A 24869-nucleotide genomic window follows, 5' to 3' on the forward strand; every position below is an offset into this window, starting at 1 on the left:
GTGGGTTCACACTTGCTACTCTCTATTCACTAATGAGGTCCTTAATCTTGGATTCTCAAATCTCAATCACCTCACTAGGCTCTTGCTCTCCCTTGCACTCCAAATGTGTTACTCAGTTGAACAAATGGGCAAGAGACCTCCCTTAGACGAGTGTAGTAAGTATTTATACCCCCTCATTCAAAACATAACGTTTGGAGGCTGAGTCATCACTTTACGGGCTGACCAGATGCACCGGTCAAGGTGACCAGATGCTCTGGTCAGTTATACCTGCCACTGTGTCAGAAAGAGCCATTAAGTTCTAACCGGACTCTGACCAGCGTCCGATCAGCATCAACCGGACGTGTCCGGTCAAGAAAAAACCTTTGTGGAACCTTACTGGAGTTGACCGGACGCAGGCACCCCAGCGTCCGGTTAGTACCCCCTGGACGCATCTGGTCAAGCAAAAGCCTCTCCAGAACCTCTCTAGAGTTGATCGGACGTAGGTACCCCAGCGTCCGGTGCTGCTCCACTCAGCGTATGGTCTATACCAGATGACTGCAGTTGATAAAATGAACTGACCGGACTCACCATCCAGTGTTCGGTCACAACCAGACCAGTGTCCGGTCAGTCATTTGATCCTCCATTCACTTCTAACTCGAAATCCTATGTGAATGAAGTTGACTCCAATTGATCTTAGGGCTATTCCTGAGCTACCTAGTGCTAGATTTGACAAGTGTGAATCACACCTAACCCACTAGACTCACCTAGGTCAAGCTACTAGTCCATACCCCCTTTAATAATATGGCCAAAGGAAAACAAAGTCCTAAACTACTCTAAGTGTCTCTCCAACACCAACGACACTTAGAACTAGTCCGTCCTTAACCTTGTCGTCCATCCTTTGAAAACTAAAACGATTTCCATCCTCAGAGGCATGACAACCATGATTGCCCAATTAATTTCCATTACCATGACCTAACTCAAATTGCCTCTACAAAATACACGTTAGTCATAGTAATCTCGTGTCATCATTAATCACCGAAACCCAACTAGGGGCCTAGATGCTTTCACATTTCATGTGTTGTGCGTATTGAATTATGTAATGCACTACTTAGTTAGGTTTTATTTGCAGTACATGAACTAGTTTCACTAACTCCGCAACATTAAACTGAATATTATGACCACAAATAATGAAAACAACAAAATAATGAAAAGTCCAATACTAGGGATCAGTAAACAATACAATAATACTAGAAGTGCATACCGACAAACTAAATAACACAGTACATGACCTAAGTACGTCCATACTTAAAGTGCATTACACGACAACACAATGAAAAGCATAGAACTAGCAAGTCGTGGAGACTACTAAGTGCAACGAGGCCACTTTCCCTTCCTCAGGGCATCGGGATTCTCCTTCATCGCTTCTTTCGCTCGGCGCGCATGCTCAAGCTTCTTCTTCCTCTCCTCCCTATACACAGCAACACGCGTCCTTTCTTCCTTTCTTTGTGCTCCTTTTCTGTAGCCTCCTCTCTGCGTCTCTTCTCCATCATCTCATTGTCCTCAACCTCCCACTTTAACAGTTTCTACATCCACTCCTTCTCTTCTTGCTTGATCTTATTGTCGATTCACTGCTCAAAATTACAGAGCGGTGAAGGGATCTGCAATACATTCAAATGTTACACACCAAATAAACTACGCATAACTACATATGACACAAAATAATTATTACACATCAATTTCTCACCATCTTGTTAATGTGGCGCTGACGAAGTGTAGGATCAAACACAAAATTGGCACACATTCAATACCTCTGCCTATACATGTCCTCTTCATCGGACTTGGCTACCTTGCAGGACTCACCGCAAAAGGACATGGGCACCGGAACACCACTAGGCAGAGGCAATGGGTTGAAGACATTTCTAGTCATCTGGCCATAACTACAATTCAACCAATTTCGTTCTAAAAACCGAAAGCAATAAACATTAAACCCTAAACCTAGGGTTTTCCATTTGATGGACAACAATGAACCCATAATATATCAAGATGCGCTGAGGTTACCTTGGCTTGCTAGTTTTTTCACGTCTTGGCATCCTACGGTTGAATAATACAAATATTAAAAATTACATAAAACCCTAAGTAATGACGATTCTTCGGTTGCAAAATACAACTAATATATACCGAATCGATGCGAAAAAAATTAGGAGGGGAGCGAGGATACCTTGCTCTCGAAGATCTATGGATCAAATGTAAGTTTCCAAGGTCCAATATATCGATTATTGAGGTAGGGCGAAGTGGGGAGAGTAAAAACCCGAGAGGGAGGAGGAAGAAAAGGAAGAAGCCTCGGCTAGGAAAGGGGGCACTGGTTTTAAACAGCATAACGGCGCCATAGATCTTGGCGCCATGCTCAGCACCAAAGGCTACGACGCCAAGCTCGGTGCCAAAGTCTACGACGTCGTTGTGGCTGCCATGTCACCGCCACGTCTACGTCGACGTCGACGTGGCCCCAAGACCTAGGCGCCAATTACAATAGCGCCGAGGTGAGGGTCTAGATTTTGAAAGCATATCTCCATATGCATATTTGTGAAAAACTTTCAAAAAAGGGCCAAAAAAACAAAAAAGATGACCAGACGCACCACCTATGCAGCTCGTCGCGGAACGCACCACACGACCGATGATGTCGCGGTGCCCAGATAGGCTCGATGGTGGCAGGCGACGTAGTCGACCGAGTGCCGCTGGCCCTTTTCTAAATACATAACTTTTGCTATGTCATTTTGATGATAAGTGGTAGATAGTAGCTATTTGCTAATAACTACTCCATCCATTTCAATTTAGATGTCATTTTAGCTTTTCTAAATACGTAACTTTTACTATGTATATAGACATATTACATATTTAGGTGCATAATAAAACTATGTATCTGAAAAAGCCAAAATAACCTATAATTTGAAACAGAGAGTTGTATCTCTTTTGAATCTAAACATATATAAATAGTAGACTAATTAATTATTAGTCAGACCTTTAGATAATAACTATCTCACTGGTTGAGTCAGATAATAACAGCTAATATGTGTAGAAATAACTAACACCCTCCCACTCCCACCACTATCATCATCTTTTTTAATGGTACACATAGGTAAAACCCTCCCCCTTCTCTTCCCCAACCTTCTCATCGCTGGCGCATGACGAGCTCTTATGCGGCTGCAACGACGGCAGCATCCAGGAGATCGACCTGGCGAGCGGCAGGCTGGGCGCGCATGATCCAGCTGTTCAGCCCGGCAGCAAACCGATCCTGGGCAAGGCGAGCTCCGTCTACGCGCTGCAGAGTGCAGACCCACGACGGGCTGCTCTACACCGGCAGCACGCCGTCGTCGTCCGTGGACGGTGGCGCGTCCGTCAAGGTGTGGAGCTGCGCCAACTACGGCCTCGTCGGCAACGACGGTGGAGGCGCGGTCACTGGTTGTCAGCGCGGACCTCGTCTACATCGCCTCCAGGGCCGTCGCCGTGGTCATCTGGTCCAGGGACAAGCTCGCCAGGATAGGCACACTGCAGGGGGCGTCCCCGGGTGCCACTCCCAGTGCATGGCAGTCGACGCCGATGGTGATGTCCTCGTCGCCGGGACATCGGACGATAGGATCGCAATATCCGGTGCACACAAATTCTTGCATTTGGTTCGTGCTCAACTGAACTAACAAACGTCGATCGGTAGTTCGGTACTCACATTGGCATTTTTCTAGTTTGTGCTACAGGCGACGCATAAGAATTATTGGGTATACGGTATACCTTGTAGAGAATAATGAATCCAAACACCCTCCAACTAATAGATAGTTAATTATTAGCTAACTAACTGTTAGCAGATAATAATGAATCTAAACAGGCCCTAAAGTTTGCCAGCCGATAGCTGGGGGGCCGCCCGGCCTGCCTACAAGGTAGGTCCGCCCCTGCTTCATCGTGATATTAGTGGAGATGAGATATCCAAACTTGTGCCGGCCTGATACTAGTAATTGAAAGCACATAGCTAACTCCCGTTGACATCGTCTTGATTCGCTGTTTAACCATGTTGGCCGCATATATATGTTGACTTTTTTTTCCGAAGCAGTTGATGTTTGTTTTTTATGGCAAGTGTGTGCATTAATATATTCCTGCTGTCTTCCATGATCTGTTGTGTTTGTTCATAAATTCCACCAGCTATTTCTACAGAAGTCAAGTCGCAAGTACTCCCACAGATCTTATAAAAACTTTCGATTATTACTGTCATCAAGGGACTTAATTGAAATTCACACAAGATTACACACCGGATTTCGGAGGAGGATAAAAAAGGGAAATAATTCAATGAAGAACGCATGGGATGCAAGCCCAGAAAATTAAACAAATCGGCCGGATTTAACACTCAAACACGAATAAAATGAACCACTGCATTTCGCGATCGACGGTCAAGATCGTCGCTAGCTCGGAAGAGTCAAATTCAGCTGGTGATCGAGCTCGGCCTCAGGGAGCGGGAGGAACTGGTCGGCCGGCACCGGCGGCGGGTCCTGCACCTGCACCTGCACCGGCCTCTCATGGTAGTCCGAGTCTAGGATACGCAGGTACTCCTTGAGGCTGTGGAAATGCCACGAGACGAGCAATGTAAGGAATGGTACGGGAACGACGCGCTCTGAATGAAGCAGGCGCACGTCGCTGCCGGCGTCCGCGTACCCAAAGGAAGTCGGCGGCAGCGACGGCACGACGTCCCGATCGACGATGACGCGGTGCACCTTGACGCCGCGCGGCCCGACGAGCTCGTCGCAGAACGCCTGGTTGCCCACGCGGGGGGCACCGAAGGTCACGGCTCTGACGACCACCCCGGCCAGCGCCTCGTGGGCGGCGGCGTCCCACGCGGTGAGCGTGGCCAGCGCGCCGCCGAGGCTGTGACCGGTGGCTGTCACGTGGATCTTGTCACCGGGGCACTTGTTTCTCAAGTACGTCACCAGCCGCCTGAGCTCGGCGAGGACATGGTCTTTCGCGCTGCCATGGTTATTCTTGCACGCGTCGGAGTCGCAGCTGGTCGCGTACAAGCTCTGGATCCCGTTCTCCACCAGCACCAGCTTGTTGCTTTCCTCGCCATGGATCGGTTGGAGGTTCACCTCCAAGTCCTTGAACAGCTCGTCCAGTGCCGAGGTGCCGCGCCACACGACCACGATCTCCCGGTACTGGTAGCCGAGGACGCGGTCGCGCTCGGCCTTATCGGCGACCGCGACGTAGCCGATCCAGTGCTGCTGGTGCTCGACGGGAACGATGTTGACGGCGGCGTAGAGGAATGCGGTGGCAACGTAGCCGTGGTCTCCGAGGCCGAGGGCGGGCAGCATGCGGTCGACGGAATAGCGGCACCTGCCATGGTCGTAGGCGTCGTAGGCAGCCTTGGCGAGGTAGCAGTACTTGAGGTCCGTATCTTGTGTGCCTGCTGGACCGGACGTGTTTAGATGCTCGCGTTGGCAAGCTAAGCGGGCGGCAAACATGCTGTGTGTGTTTGTGTGAAGGTCTAACTAGCTACGACTAGTGCATGCAACAACTTTGCATTGGTGAATGGTGCACTGCGCAGCGCCTGCCGCCTAGCTATTTATGCACTGCTGCTGCACCACATGCATGACTCCGATCCATTGATGAGAGACAGGCGGGATGCATTCGATCCATTCTCAAATTGAGATAGTTTAAAGCTCCGTTCGGTCAGAGCCGTTCCAGGTCGTTCCGGGCCGGAACTGTTCCCATGTTACGCACTGGCGGAGACATGAATTATATATAGCAGGGCCGGACAATCAAATACATATAATATAACATAAATTTCAATATATCTATATATGCATATAGAGTTCGATCATATATTGAAACACCAAAATCTCTATTAAATAAATAATTATACATGTTGCGACAATTTTGTGATGAAAAATATAACTATAAGCATGAATGGTTAAAGGAACTAACATGTTTCATTTAAGTTTTGTTCTGCGCGTCTGAATCACATCGAAAGTCATCAATAAGAGTTTCATTTAAACATTAGCTACGCCTGTTCGGCTGATCAGATTTTCGATGATTTCGAATGATTCAATAGTATTTTATGAGAAAGAATAAGCTGAAACGAGCTGAGAACTGAGCAGCCGAATGGAGGTGCCTTTACGGCCTGGCGGCGGGGCGGGTGTGGCGGCAGGATCGTGAATCGCAAATCGTGATCGGCCCTCGGATGGCCAGACTTTAGACGGTTGGGCTATCTAGTCTTTACCGTATACGTACATACACCAGTACATGGGCTTGGACGTTTTTTTGGGCCATATGCAGCACAGAAGTACTAGTTTTTGGCACCAAACATTGGGTGGGGCCATGGCCCCCGCCTGCCTCCGCCACTGATTGTTACGTAAATTACCGAAGGAAGACTCTGGCTGGGAATTGTTCTGAACGAACCGAACGTGGCCGAAGGGATATGAGCTAGCTATTTCAATTCAACATGATTTACACATATGTGTGTGGTCATATTAATTAAAAATTGCATAAAATAAATAGTATTTGATGTAAAATTTGGTACTCAAAATAAGTTACAGACAATATATATAAGCTTTCAAAGGTAATTGCAAAACGGATGAATACAACGTAGCCTGCGAGAGGGAGAGATGCAGGAACGATTAGAGAGGTGGCCGAGACTTAGGGTTAGGGAGTTAGGATAGGAGAGGGCGTAGGTGTTTGGGCCTAGCAAGTTTTCAGCCCCAAAAAAGGAACGAAGTGTTTGGGCTGGCAGTGACGTGGCTCCATCTGGAAGAGTCACCGATAACATTGGCCATTATCAGTGACGCGTCTAGTTGGGAGGAGTCTTTGATAATTTATCATTAAAGACGTGTTTTGTTTCCTGGCCATTGGCAACAACTAACCAGTGACGCGTTTTGTTTACCCACGTCAGTAATGTTACATCAGTGACACATGTCAATTGCGAGTCACTAATTAATGTGTGTCCTTTGTGCTATTTTGGCATAGTGCAACAAGATATTAATATAAAATATCCTTCGTAAATATCTAGTTCAAATCCAAATGGTCACATTAGAAGATATATTTTCTATCATGGCTTGGCTCATTTGCAATCTATAAATAGCTCTTCATTGTTTTGATCCCCAAGAAGCAGGAATCATGGCTCGGTGGTAGAAACCACTCCTACAGATGGACCATCTGGTGGCCCTATTCAAATCGGGAATCTGTGCCATTCATCCGTTTTGATCAAATTCGGGCCATTCATCCATTCATAGCCCTAGCCACTCAGCGCCAGGTAAAAACCATTGGCCCTACCGTTGCCTATGTTCCACCTTTGAGTTCGATCTCTCTCCATCAACAATGACTTCTGCCTTTGCATTCCCCTTGTTGCATGCCTTCCTACACCACTGGCCTGTAGTAACACGCCCTCCCAGCTCAGTGTCTTTGCATCCATGCACCTTCGCCTTGCTATTGTTAGCATCATCGCTGAAGAGCTACCCCTCCATTAGCACTGCCCCTCCTTCCTCAACTTCAATGGTCAGAAGTTGTTACTTGTTGAGCCTAATTTGATTCATGATCATGACCCTATGACTCCTTTTCATGCTCTTGGTCAATTTCCCAAACCCTAGAATCATTCTAATATGAATTTGACTTGGTGACCGTCCTTGGTGGAGTTCATGTGAGGTGGCTCCAGAAGTTATACATGATCTTGAAAACCCATCATGTTGAAGTGGCAAACGGGTATTCACTAGTAGATGGGGAGCTTAACCAAGTCTTGGTGACTCTTGGTGCTCCAACATGGAGTAGTGGTTGTGGCAACAACCCGATTTCATGGGAAAACGTCCGGTTGTCTTATTGTCTTTTTACTTACTTGATTTACATTTGAATTGATTGCAAGTTTATTATGTGATAATTAGGATTCTTATTGTGCTTAGCTTAGGTTTCATACCTGTATATCTAAGGACCTTACTCTTAGTGTGATTCTTAGTTAAGGATGTGATGAGTGTGATGGCCCTAAGGACTCATTAGATTGTTTTCTGTAGAAGAACTTATGAGCCAAGGTGCTATGGGTTAAGGGTTTCCATAGGCTAAGGTTGTTATGGTTTTTTGAAACCCAATTCACCTTCATATGAGCCACTGGGTCCTACTGTGCTATAAGTCCTTGTAAGACCATTAAGAAGTTTCTTCTATCGATCTTGTGTCTAAATTACATTACAACATTGATTGTTTCCTAGAATTGATAGTATTATACCGCCACATTAGATGCGGCGCCCCCAAGGTGCGGTGCGGCCGGCATGAACGCGCGGCCAGCCCCCAGGCACAGCGGGGTATGTCCTCTTCTAGGAATCGTCCTTACACATGTTGTGTTATATATATAGCAGTATAGCACACTCGATTAAACCAATTCTAGACAGCCTTACTTGCAATAGGTTATCCCAGTGCCTGCAATAAAATAAAATAAGACATAATGTAGCTAGCACTGCATGTGCCAGTGGTAGCGTAGTACTCAAGTGTCCCATAACATACCTCCCCACCAATAATACGAAGGCCGTGGACCTCGACTAATCCAAAGCATTCTTTAGGTTAAAGGTACGGTATGGTGAACTAATTGATGCCGTCCTAAAAATATAGGATCCAAAAATGTATTATTCACAACTTTTATCCAGTGCTAGATAAATTTCACATATGAGGAATCCACTAGTTTATTGCTATTCACTACCATAGAACATGCCATCGCTGCTGAACTATCATTGCCGGTTGCTTTGAACCGACAATGATAATGTGCACTGTCTGTTCGTGGCTTCAATAGTCAATTAATAGATAGATTTAACTGTCAGTTCGTAGCTTCAATCGATAGTGATAGACTGTTTTGCATAAAGAATTCATATCTTTTTCACACGAGGTTAGATCAAGATAAACTTTAAACCTAAATTGTAGAGTTCAAAGAGATCTAAAACTTTTTAGTTAACAACCTTTTAATTTGAGATGGCTTTCATGTCCAAAATATTGAATATATGTTCTTAGATCGGATTTGAGATGGTTAGCAATATCGAATGAAGATAAAGTCAACATCAAATCATCGTAGTACTCGACGAGATCTACAACCTGCAATTAACAACTTTTTCATTTGAAATAGTTTAGAGTTTTATGTAATATAAGATTCAAAATTACGCACATGAAAGAATAACATCATTTGTATAATCACAAGTGTTCCATAGCTCAGCTGGTGTGGATGTTTTTGAGAGAATGTTGAGGTGTTGAGTTTGAATGTTGAAACATATATTTTGTGCATTTTTTTATCACTTATCACTGGGTGATGTTGTAGTCCGGCGTAGTGATTATCAAAAATACCACTTCTTCTATACTTATTATGAGTCATGCGGTGCGAATTGAGCATAGCTCAATTGGTTAGGATACCTATGGTGTAACCTGTGCATGTAGGTTCAAGTTCTCGACTTACACGGCTACTCCTTCACTTGCAATGTGTTATCCCATTGGCCACATTAAAAATAAAATTAAAACGTAATCTAGCTAGTACTGCATGTGCAGCAGTACTTAAGTTTCCCATAATAAACTTCCCGGCCAAGCAATAGGAAGGATGTGGACCATGACTAATCCAGTTTCGCGCGTTAGGTTAGTGGTACGGTACGATGAACTACTTGATACCGTCCTCACAAGTGTATTTTTCTCAACTTGGTCAGTGCCAGATAGACTTCAAATATATACGAATCCACCAGTTCAGTTATGCCCTCGAAAACACCATTATTTCTTCAGTATTATTGTAGTCCATCCATGCGACTTTAATTTGATTGGCAAGGAGGAGGATAGGTGATACATAGGTGGTGGCGCTTTATGCGTGGCAGAGAGGAGGCTGGTATGACTGAGGGATTATATAGAGTTAGTAGGAGGAATCAGTCTGGATCCATCATTTTCTTTTGCTTGTCAGTACAATGATGATGAGATTCCTATGTTTGATGCAATTTGGCCATGTGTCAAGCAAGCTTTAATCAGAAATTATCAACAACTTGGCAAAGGTTAAACATGTGTCTGCTCCTGTGTGATTACAGTGCAGTATGACGCACTTGATGGTTGATGCTCCCTCCAGCAGCTGGAAATTAACATTCAGATTTTAAACAGGAGTAAACTGTCATCATTTCGATTTTGTATACCGCGTGTTATTTGTAGGAGCATTCTGTTTTGTTGCTAGTAGGAGCTGTCCAAGACCAAGAGTACTCAATTGAGCGCATCGTGTATATATGTAAAGATGATATCAACGACACGTTGGTATTAGTACACCAGCTTAATAATAATTTACTTGTTGGTTTAGCTTGAAGTGGATCTGCTGCATGCTTCACTCGCTGCCGAAAATACAGAACAGTTTTGTAGACAGTCGGACCCTTCTTTCTATAGCGGCTCTAATTATGGCCGCCCGTGGACCTGAAGATGGATTGGGCCTTCTCAGGACATGGCCACCTGTGAAAATATGCTCCTGCGGCCAATTGCATCAAAGCTACCAAACCCACCCAGACGTGTTAGTGAATTACTTCTATAATATGGATGCTCATGTAATAAGAAATATTCCTTTGAGTTCATGTCGGCAAGATGATTTTTGGGCATGGCACTACGAAAGATGTGGTATATTTTCTGTTAAATCTGCTTACAGAATGCTTGTTCATCGATAGGAATCAAATACAAGATTGGCTTGATGAAAGAGTAGAGAGCTCGGACACTGAAGGTGCTAAAAGGAGATGGAAATTATTCTGGAAGGTCAAGGTACCATAAAAAATTCATATTTTTGCTTGGAGATTAGCCCATAATTCTTTTAACAACTGGTGAAGTCCTTAAAGAAAGGTCAATGAGTGAACAAAGTGGGTGCAAATTATGTGGTGCTACCATTGACTCGTGGCGTCATGCTCTTTTCTATTGTACAATGTCAAGATGCGTTTGAGCTCTAGTAGATGAGGATCTAACTGAACATATTGCAGCAACTGAATTGATAATCCAAAGACATGGCTTTTTTATGCAGGAAACTTTACCTGCAAAAGAATTTCAAAAACTTCTAATCATATGTTGGGCAATCTTGGGGGCCCGGAGAAAGGCGTTACATGAGGATATATTCCAAAGCCCATTATCAATATTCAGCTTTATTACAAAAATATCTTGAAGATCTTAAACTGGCTGGATTGATTGAGGACAATGAAACAACCAAGTTAACAAGAAACAAGCAACCGGCTTCTAAATGGATATCTCCACCTGAAGCTTTCTTGAAGTTTAATGTTGATGGTGTGGTGGCGCGATCTGGAGATAAGGGGACTGTTGGAATCATTTGTCGGGATAGTGTGGGGAATTATGTTGCTGCAAGTGCTATGGTCATTGATGGTTTAACTGATCCGTCGTCTTTAGAAGCTCTGGCTTGTAATGAAGCAACTTCCTTGCCATGGACATGGATGTGCGCAAATGTGTAATAGCTTTAGATTGCCTAGAAGTGATTATGAATCTTCAGAAGCAAAATTTGTGCGCTTATTCCTCGGTCTTGAAGGAAATTAAAACCAGGAGCACTTTGTTTCAGGAAGTCGTTTTCAAGCACGAAGGTAGAGAATCAAATTGTGAGACCTGTGGCAGAACCATCTAATCTAATGCCTCCCAGAAGTGCTTGCCTTTTATTAGACACTAAGCACTCGAAGAAGAACATTAAATTACTCGGTTCCGTCGGGCGCACCCCAGGGGAGAACCCAAAAATCCACATTTTTGCCATCAGGATCATAAATGAGAGAATAAAGCTTACATCATTCTGAACCATTTCTTACATCACTTTTAAAATAACATCAGAGTATAACATTTATTAATATAACAGCGGAATGAAATCATATTATCAGAGTTATGAATAATTTAATTGAACAGCGAAATATAAATATGTGATCAGAATTACTGCGGAAATGAATATCTAATCATGACACGATGAAGTATTGATATATAAACTACGACAACAGATTATGAAACTTTCATTTATAAAAGCATTTGGTGAGAGTGATAAATAACAACTACGATCGCAGCGTAAAGGAATCATCGCTGAGCCCACCAGGAGGTATCCACACACAAGGGTCAGCTCTAGCATCTACCTGTCACATGCAACAGGGGGAATAAAACTCTGAGTACTCAATTGTACTCAGCAAGACTTATCTGACAGGAGGAAAGAAAAGACTCCAAGGATATGCAAGGCTATCTGGCTTGTGGGTTTATTACATTTGCAGGAAGCATTACTAAGCGTGTGTCCTTATATTCGTTTTTTATTAATAGCCGCATTGGTTCGTTAACTAACCATTCTATGTAAGCACATGTGCTACTTTCAAGCAGGTGGTAAGCAATCAGATTTCCTTTTTCCATATTTCCTCTTCAGTTCTTACTACGATGCTAAACCGTAGACAAGCCGTATCGGATTTTTCGGCGATTCGCGAATCAATGCGTCCAGCTGGGTACCCCAAAAACACACGCCCCGTTTGAACCCCAGGCACAAACAGGACCAACCCATCACTCTCCTGTCCCAGGTGTCCAAGTCCCCGTCCAAACTAGGACTCCAAGCCCCCGCCCCTGAGTCCCGAACTCAGTGCGGTGCAAGGACCTCCTCCACCAAAAAGAAACCCTAACAGTCGGTCCGGAAAGAGCCGGATCCGCGTCAAGAGAGCAACAAGTCTTCCAAGCGCCCATACACAAGTATGTGCTCGGGATAATAAGTCTGTGACCTGCCTAGAGTCTTATGCAACGATCGGTCCTTAACCGACCAGACAGGGAAAACAGTGTAACCAAGCTATGCCCCGCGTCTACGGCAACACAACCTCTTACACCCACCAATACCCAAACCATATCCCAGTCCGGTCACCATTTTTCCTTTCCACCATTTATATTTTTCAAGTGATAGTAATATATTTTCTATATCTCGCGAGTGACAGGCAATCACTCGACTTCTACCGGGGTCCTGTAGCATAGCAATCTACACGATCCTATCATACTTGTAAGACTCATAGGATAAAGATATATTATATATATGCAGGTGGGTTTCATTCAACTCCTTAAAACTTAATGCACAAATATAATTTAAACCGTAGAAAAGTAGGGATTATGCATCGGGGCTTGCCTGGGTAAGATATTAAAAAGTTAGTGTCTGCATCTTCAGATCATCCACCATCAGCTAAATAACAAGCTCATTGCATCATCTCCTGGAGAGAATACCAGTACACCACCTTCGGATTCCCAATCATACTTCAATTGATCCGTTGACCCATCATCGTACCTATATGATATGCATTGATGCAAATGCATAGATGTAAATAATCAACGATAGCCGAAATGTTTAGAAATCCGATCACGCCTCACCAGCTAACGAACTCGCTCTAACAACGTACGTACTTAGGCTACATATCCATGTTGTCACATCAGGCGTTATTTCCCAGAAATATTTTAGTTACATAAACCTAAGTTATTTCTTTATTCTATTCTATCAATTTAATCTTTATTTGCAATAGGACATCATTATCTATTTAGCAAATTAATTATTTCAGAGCTACAAAATTACAGTGAGTACCTAATATTGCTAGGAGCCTACTGTACAAATTTTAATTCAACAATATTACCGATCTATCACAACAAATCCTACCAGTTTTTACTTTTACATATTAAGTACCTTAAATTAATTATATAACTTCTAAGAAATATAAACTATAAACAAATCACTAACAGGTAGCTCATAATTTTAGGAACTCAACAAAGCTGGTTTGAAATTTTTATGATTTTTCAACACTTTATTTTCATTTCTGAAAGGCACTGAATTAATAAAACCAAAACAAGCACAGACAAGCTTGGCGGCACTCGGCCCGTAGGCATGCGTGGGCCCTCAGCAGCTAGGCACGCCCAGTCCATCACTAGTCTGGACCAGGCGAACGCGCACAGCGGCCCACGCGCAGGGTGAGCGCCCAACGCGAGCGCACCCTACCGCCCAAGCGGGCGGCACCAGACCAGCTCAGCGCGGCGCAACGGTCCAGCGGACCGCGTCCATGGCGGGGCACTGAGCAGGCCAGCCCAAGCGCGCGGACATGGTGTCCCAGCAACGCCCGTCCCACGTGGCCAAACATGGGCAGCCGTCTTTTGTGTGAACCCCTACATTTTCCTCAAAATTACTCCCCAAGATAGAGATGCACTATTCACTTGAGTCTCGTAGTTTAGCAATAAGACCCTGTATAAAACTGCATCTTGGATTTAACCCTTTTCCACCTCATCTTCTTCTTTCGATATAGAGCAAGGCAGAGGAGCTCCGGCCGGCGACCAATCCGAGTAACAAGCACAAACTCTCACTTGACCAAGACAAGCCTGATGAGAAAGGTGGGTTCACACTTGCTACTCTCTATTCACTAATGAGGTCCTTAATCTTGGATTCTCAAATCTCAATCACCTCACTAGGCTCTTGCTCTCCCTTGCACTCCAAATGTGTTACTCAGTTGAACAAATGGGCAAGAGACCTCCCTTAGACGAGTGTAGTAAGTATTTATACCCCCTCATTCAAAACATAACGTTTGGAGGCTGAGTCATCACTTTACGGGCTGACCAGATGCACCGGTCAAGGTGACCAGATGCTCTGGTCAGTTATACCTGCCACTGTGTCAGAAAGAGCCATTAAGTTCTAACCGGACTCTGACCAGCGTCCGATCAGCATCAACCGGACGTGTCCGGTCAAGAAAAAACCTTTGTGGAACCTTACTGGAGTTGACCGGACGCAGGCACCCCAGCGTCCGGTTAGTACCCCCTGGACGCATCTGGTCAAGCAAAAGCCTCTCCAGAACCTCTCTAGAGTTGATCGGACGTAGGTACCCCAGCGTCCGGTGCTGCTCCACTCAGCGTATGGTCTATACCAGATGACTGCAGTTGATAAAATGAACTGACCGGACTCACCATCCAGTGTTCGGTCACAACCAGACCAGTGTCCGGTCAGTCATTTGATCCTCCATTCACTTCTAACTCGAAATCCTATGTGAATGAAGTTGACTCCAATTGATCTTAGGGCTATTCCTGAGCTACCTAGTGCTAGATTTGACAAGTGTGAATCACACCTAACCCACTAGACTCACCTAGGTCAAGCTACTAGTCCATACCCCCTTTAATAATATGGCCAAAGGAAAACAAAGTCCTAAACTACTCTAAGTGTCTCTCCAACACCAACGACACTTAGAACTAGTCCGTCCTTAACCTTGTCGTCCATCCTTTGAAAACTAAAACGATTTCCATCCTCAGAGGCATGACAACCATGATTGCCCAATTAATTTCCATTACCATGACCTAACTCAAATTGCCTCTACAAAATACACGTTAGTCATAGTAATCTCGTGTCATCATTAATCACCGAAACCCAACTAGGGGCCTAGATGCTTTCACATTTCATGTGTTGTGCGTATTGAATTATGTAATGCACTACTTAGTTAGGTTTTATTTGCAGTACATGAACTAGTTTCACTAACTCCGCAACATTAAACTGAATATTATGACCACAAATAATGAAAACAACAAAATAATGAAAAGTCCAATACTAGGGATCAGTAAACAATACAATAATACTAGAAGTGCATACCGACAAACTAAATAACACAGTACATGACCTAAGTACGTCCATACTTAAAGTGCATTACACGACAACACAATGAAAAGCATAGAACTAGCAAGTCGTGGAGACTACTAAGTGCAACGAGGCCACTTTCCCTTCCTCAGGGCATCGGGATTCTCCTTCATCGCTTCTTTCGCTCGGCGCGCATGCTCAAGCTTCTTCTTCCTCTCCTCCCTATACACAGCAACACGCGTCCTTTCTTCCTTTTCTTTGTGCTCCTTTTCTGTAGCCTCCTCTCTGCGTCTCTTCTCCATCATCTCATTGTCCTCAACCTCCCACTTTAACAGTTTCTACATCCACTCCTTCTCTTCTTGCTTGATCTTATTGTCGATTCACTGCTCAAAATTACAGAGCGGTGAAGGGATCTGCAATACATTCAAATGTTACACACCAAATAAACTACGCATAACTACATATGACACAAAATAATTATTACAACATCAATTTCTCACCATCTTGTTAATGTGGCGCTGACGAAGTGTAGGATCAAACACAAAATTGGCACACATTCAATACCTCTGCCTATACATGTCCTCTTCATCGGACTTGGCTACCTTGCAGGACTCACCGCAAAAGGACATGGGCACCGGAACACCACTAGGCAGAGGCAATGGGTTGAAGACATTTCTAGTCATCTGGCCATAACTACAATTCAACCAATTTCGTTCTAAAAACCGAAAGCAATAAACATTAAACCCTAAACCTAGGGTTTTCCATTTGATGGACAACAATGAACCCATAATATATCAAGATGCGCTGAGGTTACCTTGGCTTGCTAGTTTTTTCACGTCTTGGCATCCTACGGTTGAATAATACAAATATTAAAAATTACATAAAACCCTAAGTAATGACGATTCTTCGGTTGCAAAATACAACTAATATATACCGAATCGATGCGAAAAAAATTAGGAGGGGAGCGAGGATACCTTGCTCTCGAAGATCTATGGATCAAATGTAAGTTTCCAAGGTCCAATATATCGATTATTGAGGTAGGGCGAAGTGGGGAGAGTAAAAACCCGAGAGGGAGGAGGAAGAAAAGGAAGAAGCCTCGGCTAGGAAAGGGGGCACTGGTTTTAAACAGCATAACGGCGCCATAGATCTTGGCGCCATGCTCAGCACCAAAGGCTACGACGCCAAGCTCGGTGCCAAAGTCTACGACGTCGTTGTGGCTGCCATGTCACCGCCACGTCTACGTCGACGTCGACGTGGCCCCAAGACCTAGGCGCCAATTACAATAGCGCCGAGGTGAGGGTCTAGATTTTGAAAGCATATCTCCATATGCATATTTGTGAAAAACTTTCAAAAAAGGGCCAAAAAAACAAAAAAGATGACCAGACGCACCACCTATGCAGCTCGTCGCGGAACGCACCACACGACCGATGATGTCGCGGTGCCCAGATAGGCTCGATGGTGGCAGGCGACGTAGTCGACCGAGTGCCGCTGGCCCTTTTCTAAATACATAACTTTTGCTATGTCATTTTGATGATAAGTGGTAGATAGTAGCTATTTGCTAATAACTACTCCATCCATTTCAATTTAGATGTCATTTTAGCTTTTCTAAATACGTAACTTTTACTATGTATATAGACATATTACATATTTAGGTGCATAATAAAACTATGTATCTGAAAAAGCCAAAATAACCTATAATTTGAAACAGAGAGTTGTATCTCTTTTGAATCTAAACATATATAAATAGTAGACTAATTAATTATTAGTCAGACCTTTAGATAATAACTATCTCACTGGTTGAGTCAGATAATAACAGCTAATATGTGTAGAAATAACTAACACCCTCCCACTCCCACCACTATCATCATCTTTTTTAATGGTACACATAGGTAAAACCCTCCCCCTTCTCTTCCCCAACCTTCTCATCGCTGGCGCATGACGAGCTCTTATGCGGCTGCAACGACGGCAGCATCCAGGAGATCGACCTGGCGAGCGGCAGGCTGGGCGCGCATGATCCAGCTGTTCAGCCCGGCAGCAAACCGATCCTGGGCAAGGCGAGCTCCGTCTACGCGCTGCAGAGTGCAGACCCACGACGGGCTGCTCTACACCGGCAGCACGCCGTCGTCGTCCGTGGACGGTGGCGCGTCCGTCAAGGTGTGGAGCTGCGCCAACTACGGCCTCGTCGGCAACGACGGTGGAGGCGCGGTCACTGGTTGTCAGCGCGGACCTCGTCTACATCGCCTCCAGGGCCGTCGCCGTGGTCATCTGGTCCAGGGACAAGCTCGCCAGGATAGGCACACTGCAGGGGGCGTCCCCGGGTGCCACTCCCAGTGCATGGCAGTCGACGCCGATGGTGATGTCCTCGTCGCCGGGACATCGGACGATAGGATCGCAATATCCGGTGCACACAAATTCTTGCATTTGGTTCGTGCTCAACTGAACTAACAAACGTCGATCGGTAGTTCGGTACTCACATTGGCATTTTTCTAGTTTGTGCTACAGGCGACGCATAAGAATTATTGGGTATACGGTATACCTTGTAGAGAATAATGAATCCAAACACCCTCCAACTAATAGATAGTTAATTATTAGCTAACTAACTGTTAGCAGATAATAATGAATCTAAACAGGCCCTAAAGTTTGCCAGCCGATAGCTGGGGGGCCGCCCGGCCTGCCTACAAGGTAGGTCCGCCCCTGCTTCATCGTGATATTAGTGGAGATGAGATATCCAAACTTGTGCCGGCCTGATACTAGTAATTGAAAGCACATAGCTAACTCCCGTTGACATCGTCTTGATTCGCTGTTTAACCATGTTGGCCGCATATATATGTTGACTTTTTTTTCCGAAGCAGTTGATGTTTGTTTTTTATGGCAAGTGTGTGCATTAATATATTCCTGCTGTCTTCCATGATCTGTTGTGTTTGTTCATAAATTCCACCAGCTATTTCTACAGAAGTCAAGTCGCAAGTACTCCCACAGATCTTATAAAAACTTTCGATTATTACTGTCATCAAGGGACTTAATTGAAATTCACACAAGATTACACACCGGATTTCGGAGGAGGATAAAAAAGGGAAATAATTCAATGAAGAACGCATGGGATGCAAGCCCAGAAAATTAAACAAATCGGCCGGATTTAACACTCAAACACGAATAAAATGAACCACTGCATTTCGCGATCGACGGTCAAGATCGTCGCTAGCTCGGAAGAGTCAAATTCAGCTGGTGATCGAGCTCGGCCTCAGGGAGCGGGAGGAACTGGTCGGCCGGCACCGGCGGCGGGTCCTGCACCTGCACCTGCACCGGCCTCTCATGGTAGTCCGAGTCTAGGATACGCAGGTACTCCTTGAGGCTGTGGAAATGCCACGAGACGAGCAATGTAAGGAATGGTACGGGAACGACGCGCTCTGAATGAAGCAGGCGCACGTCGCTGCCGGCGTCCGCGTACCCAAAGGAAGTCGGCGGCAGCGACGGCACGACGTCCCGATCGACGATGACGCGGTGCACCTTGACGCCGCGCGGCCCGACGAGCTCGTCGCAGAACGCCTGGTTGCCCACGCGGGGGGCACCGAAGGTCACGGCTCTGACGACCACCCCGGCCAGCGCCTCGTGGGCGGCGGCGTCCCACGCGGTGAGCGTGGCCAGCGCGCCGCCGAGGCTGTGACCGGTGGCTGTCACGTGGATCTTGTCACCGGGGCACTTGTTTCTCAAGTACGTCACCAGCCGCCTGAGCTCGGCGAGGACATGGTCTTTCGCGCTGCCATGGTTATTCTTGCACGCGTCGGAGTCGCAGCTGGTCGCGTACAAGCTCTGGATCCCGTTCTCCACCAGCACCAGCTTGTTGCTTTCCTCGCCATGGATCGGTTGGAGGTTCACCTCCAAGTCCTTGAACAGCTCGTCCAGTGCCGAGGTGCCGCGCCACACGACCACGATCTCCCGGTACTGGTAGCCGAGGACGCGGTCGCGCTCGGCCTTATCGGCGACCGCGACGTAGCCGATCCAGTGCTGCTGGTGCTCGACGGGAACGATGTTGACGGCGGCGTAGAGGAATGCGGTGGCAACGTAGCCGTGGTCTCCGAGGCCGAGGGCGGGCAGCATGCGGTCGACGGAATAGCGGCACCTGCCATGGTCGTAGGCGTCGTAGGCAGCCTTGGCGAGGTAGCAGTACTTGAGGTCCGTATCTTGTGTGCCTGCTGGACCGGACGTGTTTAGATGCTCGCGTTGGCAAGCTAAGCGGGCGGCAAACATGCTGTGTGTGTTTGTGTGAAGGTCTAACTAGCTACGACTAGTGCATGCAACAACTTTGCATTGGTGAATGGTGCACTGCGCAGCGCCTGCCGCCTAGCTATTTATGCACTGCTGCTGCACCACATGCATGACTCCGATCCATTGATGAGAGACAGGCGGGATGCATTCGATCCATTCTCAAATTGAGATAGTTTAAAGCTCCGTTCGGTCAGAGCCGTTCCAGGTCGTTCCGGGCCGGAACTGTTCCCATGTTACGCACTGGCGGAGACATGAATTATATATAGCAGGGCCGGACAATCAAATACATATAATATAACATAAATTTCAATATATCTATATATGCATATAGAGTTCGATCATATATTGAAACACCAAAATCTCTATTAAATAAATAATTATACATGTTGCGACAATTTTGTGATGAAAAATATAACTATAAGCATGAATGGTTAAAGGAACTAACATGTTTCATTTAAGTTTTGTTCTGCGCGTCTGAATCACATCGAAAGTCATCAATAAGAGTTTCATTTAAACATTAGCTACGCCTGTTCGGCTGATCAGATTTTCGATGATTTCGAATGATTCAATAGTATTTTATGAGAAAGAATAAGCTGAAACGAGCTGAGAACTGAGCAGCCGAATGGAGGTGCCTTTACGGCCTGGCGGCGGGGCGGGTGTGGCGGCAGGATCGTGAATCGCAAATCGTGATCGGCCCTCGGATGGCCAGACTTTAGACGGTTGGGCTATCTAGTCTTTACCGTATACGTACATACACCAGTACATGGGCTTGGACGTTTTTTTGGGCCATATGCAGCACAGAAGTACTAGTTTTTGGCACCAAACATTGGGTGGGGCCATGGCCCCCGCCTGCCTCCGCCACTGATTGTTACGTAAATTACCGAAGGAAGACTCTGGCTGGGAATTGTTCTGAACGAACCGAACGTGGCCGAAGGGATATGAGCTAGCTATTTCAATTCAACATGATTTACACATATGTGTGTGGTCATATTAATTAAAAATTGCATAAAATAAATAGTATTTGATGTAAAATTTGGTACTCAAAATAAGTTACAGACAATATATATAAGCTTTCAAAGGTAATTGCAAAACGGATGAATACAACGTAGCCTGCGAGAGGGAGAGATGCAGGAACGATTAGAGAGGTGGCCGAGACTTAGGGTTAGGGAGTTAGGATAGGAGAGGGCGTAGGTGTTTGGGCCTAGCAAGTTTTCAGCCCCAAAAAAGGAACGAAGTGTTTGGGCTGGCAGTGACGTGGCTCCATCTGGAAGAGTCACCGATAACATTGGCCATTATCAGTGACGCGTCTAGTTGGGAGGAGTCTTTGATAATTTATCATTAAAGACGTGTTTTCACTACTGGACGCAGGGTCTTTGCCGAGGGCCTGAAGCCCTCGGCAAAGGCTCTTCAGCCGTCGGCGAAGGATTTGCCGAGGGCAGCCCTCGGTGAAGAACCCTCGGGAAAAAAAACGTCGGCGAAGGACTCTTTGCCGAGGGCCTTTTTTCGGGCACTCGGCATAGTATTTGCCGAGGGCTAACGGCGGCCCTCGGCAAAGTAAAGTAGTCGTTAGGTTCACGGTTATTTTCCACGGTATCTTTGCCGAGGGCTGACATAGAGGCCCTCGGCAAAGAGCTATTTTCTTTTTTTTTTCTCGGAATTTCTTTGCCGAGAGCTATATCGAAGGCCCTCGGCAAAGACCTACGTTTTTATTTTTGTCTCGGAATTTCTTTACCGAGGGCTGTGTTCAAAACCCTCGGCAAAGACCTACTTTTTAATTTTTCCTGGGAATTTCTTTGCCGAGGGCTATGGTTAAGGCCCTCGGCAAAGACCTGTTTTTAATTTTTCCTGGGATTTTCTTTGCCGAGGGCTATGGTCAAGGCCCTCGGCAAAGACCAGTGAAAATTTTCAACATTCCACCTGTTTCTTGCTTTGCATGCAGACAAAATATATATATATATATATATTCAACAGCAGAAATATCCCACAAATATCACAATCATCACATATATCTCACAAATATCACATATATCTCACAGATATCACATGTATCATCACAAGTCCAAATTCAACAATTCCATAAGTCCACAATCTAACTCAAGTGTCAAGTCCACAAGTTCAAATCCGACTGAGGCTGGCCAACCTCTCCAACCGTCTGGCCTCTGCGTCACCAACCTTCCCAACCGTCTGGCCTCTGCGTCGAGGGTGGTGTAACGAAGCCTCCAGAATCAGGTGACGCACGAGGGGGGTTATTGGAACCCGCCGACTGAGGCTGCACAAACAATTATATGCTTATGTGAGATTGCAGTAATTATTCTAGGACTACAGTTTTAGTATTTAGACAGAAACCTATCAAATTTTTTATAGCTAGTGTTGTCTGGGTTTCTATGTCATACAAGCAAATCAGTAGCTAGTGTTCTCTGGGTTTCTATGTCACACAAGCGAGAAGTGAACTTTAACGCTTACAGGAGTAGCTGCAAACGCGTGCGGCACCTGAGGCGGAGGAGCTGACATCTGCACAGGCACACCCGTCTTCTGCCCAAGAGCTTGCATGATTCGCATCATTTCTGCAATCCTGACCTCCTGGGCCTCCCGAGCGGCCTGCTCAGCCTCCAGCCGAGCAGTGAGGGCCGTGATCTGCGCCGTCTTCTCGTTGTTCTAGGCCTGCAATATTGCACTCCAATATTTCAGTAATGCAAAACTAACTCAAGTGTGAGAATATTAATTTACGACGAGTAAAACAAGAATTACCTCGAGCGCATCGACCCGCTGCAGTGTCGGAGTAGGCCGTGAGCGTATGGGCTGGCTGGAACTCGTGCTCTGTGCTCGGAGCTGGCTCAGAGTGGGAACAGTGGTGGGGTCGATGGCGGCGTTCGCAATCCACGTCCGGCCGTGCTTCCTGCCGCCACCGAGCCTCATGATGGCCTCGACATCAATGGGCTCGGTGCGGACGTCGTACTCTGGCCCGTGTCGCTGCTGTACCACCGACGTGTACTCCTGGACTTTAGTGTACACGTTAGGGTCGGAGTATGCCTCGCGAGGGGCAGCCGGGTCCCAGGTGACGTCGCCGGCCACCCTGGTCTGGTGGGACATAGCCCACGCCGTGAACATCGAGACATCCTCGTCCGGGTGCGCAGCCTCCTGCGAGAAAGGCGGCAGGTGGTGAGCAATCAGGCATACGTTAAGCGTGAAACTAAATAGAAGAAAAATCACTTACATATACCGATTTGAATCCGGGGAGACTCCTGCTGCCTTGATGGTGAGTGGCAGCTGGCCTGAGCATACGCAGTGCCCGCTGAGACTCGTGCTTCTCTATGTAGGCCGGCGTGAACCACCTAGCCACGATCATTGTCCAGGCGTCGGCATGCGCTCGGCACCACCAGGGAATCACCTACATGTCAACGAGTGTTTGACATATATGAAGATGAAATTGAACATATTTAATTAAAAAACAAAACAATATCAATGTTATTCATGTACCTCAAGGTACTGCTCCTGGGTCAGCGTCATCTGTCGAGCCTCCCTCTTGGTGACTGTCATTCTACGAGCCGACGCGTAGTAGTCTATGTGGGCCTGGACGCGCGCCTCGTGAAACATGTCGGTGACATACTTCCTACAGGCTGCATGCGCCACACGATCAGCGAGGCCCTCGGTTCCTTCTTCGGCTCAAACATGATAGATCGTTATATTCGAATATCGAATGTACAAGCTAAATTGGACATTACCTTTCGTTTAAACCAAGAAATGAAATCAGGCCTATCCGCTCCCGCGCCCCGCGATAGAAGGGTGTCTTGTTCCTGCGGGGTAGGATCCCTAGGTTCATGCCAGGATTCACAAACAAATTCCCTGTTGGAGCGAGAATCAATAGGGTTGGACGTTGAATAGTAACGACGTATTGAAACAAGATCATTGAGAACTTACTTGATGAAAGGTTGCACCTCAGTAAGGTTATTCAACACGTATAACATGATACTGCGCCACTCTTTATTTGTCAAGATCATAACGGTCGATCCACTTGTGCTACCGAGTTGTCCTTGGAAAAGGCCGAGGATCGATTCATTTTCATCAGCATTGTAACGAGGGAGTGGATTTTGATTGCTAGGAAGGTTCGGCTTGTAGTACAGCGTTGTGAAGTTTGCCACCTCCTCCCGCAGGTATGCCTCTACAACGGAAGCCTCAATTCTGGCTTTATTTGTACATTTCTTGCGAACAGTCTTTAGTCCTCTCTCGACTGGAAAGCACCAACGAAACTGCACAGGCCCCCCCAAACGTACTTCAGTGGGAAGGTGCACGATCAGATGCTGCATCGGCAAGAAAAAGCCGGGTGGGAAGATCTTCTCCAGCTTACAGACCAACACAGGTGCCACCTTTTCCAATTCCATAGCGATGTTCCGAGATATCTCCTTAGCACACAGCAGGCGAAAGAAATAGCTCAACTCTGCCAACACTTTCCAGACATGCTCAGGGACGTAGCCTCGGACCATTGCAGGGAGAAGCCGCTCAATCCATATATGGTAGTCATGACTCTTCATCCCGTTGACTCGCAAAGTGCCTAAGTTCACTCCCCTGCTCAGATTAGCGGCATAGCCATCTGGGAACATCAAGTTCTTGATCCATTGAAGTACTTCCCTCCTGGCATCTATTTTCAAGACGAAATCCACCTTAGGCTTTTTCCACTTCTTGTTTCGACCACTAGGAGGTTGCATCTCTTGTTTTTTCCTATCGCACAACGTCGCCAGGTCCACTCTAGCCTTAACATTGTCCTTAGATTTCTCTGTATTCATGAGAGTTGCCCAAAGTGCCTCGGCGATATTCTTTTCGGTGTGCATTACATCAATGTTATGTGGCAGAAGAAGGTCATCGAAATAGGGTAGCCTGGTCAAGCCGGACTTATGAGTCCACATATGTTCCTCACCATAACCCACAAAACCACCTCCTTTGTTGGGCACGAGAGCATCTATCTGAGCATGAACCTCGGCACCACTCCTAATGTGGGGTTTAGGGTCTGTCACTGCAACACCTTTTGTAAAGTTCTTGATGTCTT

At 46.0% G+C, this 24869-nt stretch overlaps 2 protein-coding genes and 1 pseudogene across 2 annotated transcripts; all 3 read right to left on the reverse strand.

The window, feature by feature from the left end:
• Positions 1-1268: 1268 nt before the first annotated feature.
• On the reverse strand, positions 1269-16408 carry LOC136507754 (uncharacterized; annotated as a pseudogene).
• On the reverse strand, positions 4422-5471 carry LOC136509399 (phospholipase A1-Igamma1, chloroplastic-like). Its single transcript, XM_066504208.1, has one exon. It carries the CDS (start codon positions 5469-5471, stop codon positions 4422-4424), a length of 1050 nt encoding a protein of 349 aa, XP_066360305.1.
• A 2352-nt stretch (positions 16409-18760) lies between the features above and the next one.
• Positions 18761-19810, reverse strand: LOC136507755 (phospholipase A1-Igamma1, chloroplastic-like). Its single transcript, XM_066502379.1, has one exon. The coding sequence runs from the start codon at positions 19808-19810 to the stop codon at positions 18761-18763; it is 1050 nt and encodes a 349-aa protein (XP_066358476.1).
• Between the last annotated feature and the right edge of the window lie 5059 nt (positions 19811-24869).

This window comes from Miscanthus floridulus, chromosome 15 (assembly GCF_019320115.1).
Source record: "Miscanthus floridulus cultivar M001 chromosome 15, ASM1932011v1, whole genome shotgun sequence".
Classification (NCBI taxonomy): Eukaryota; Viridiplantae; Streptophyta; class Magnoliopsida; order Poales; family Poaceae; genus Miscanthus; species Miscanthus floridulus.

Coding starts and splice junctions, on each gene's coding strand:
- LOC136509399 (XM_066504208.1), bottom strand. CDS start 5,471: ATGTTTGCCGCCCGCTTAGCTTGCCAACGCGAGCATCTAAACACGTCC.
- LOC136507755 (XM_066502379.1), bottom strand. CDS start 19,810: ATGTTTGCCGCCCGCTTAGCTTGCCAACGCGAGCATCTAAACACGTCC.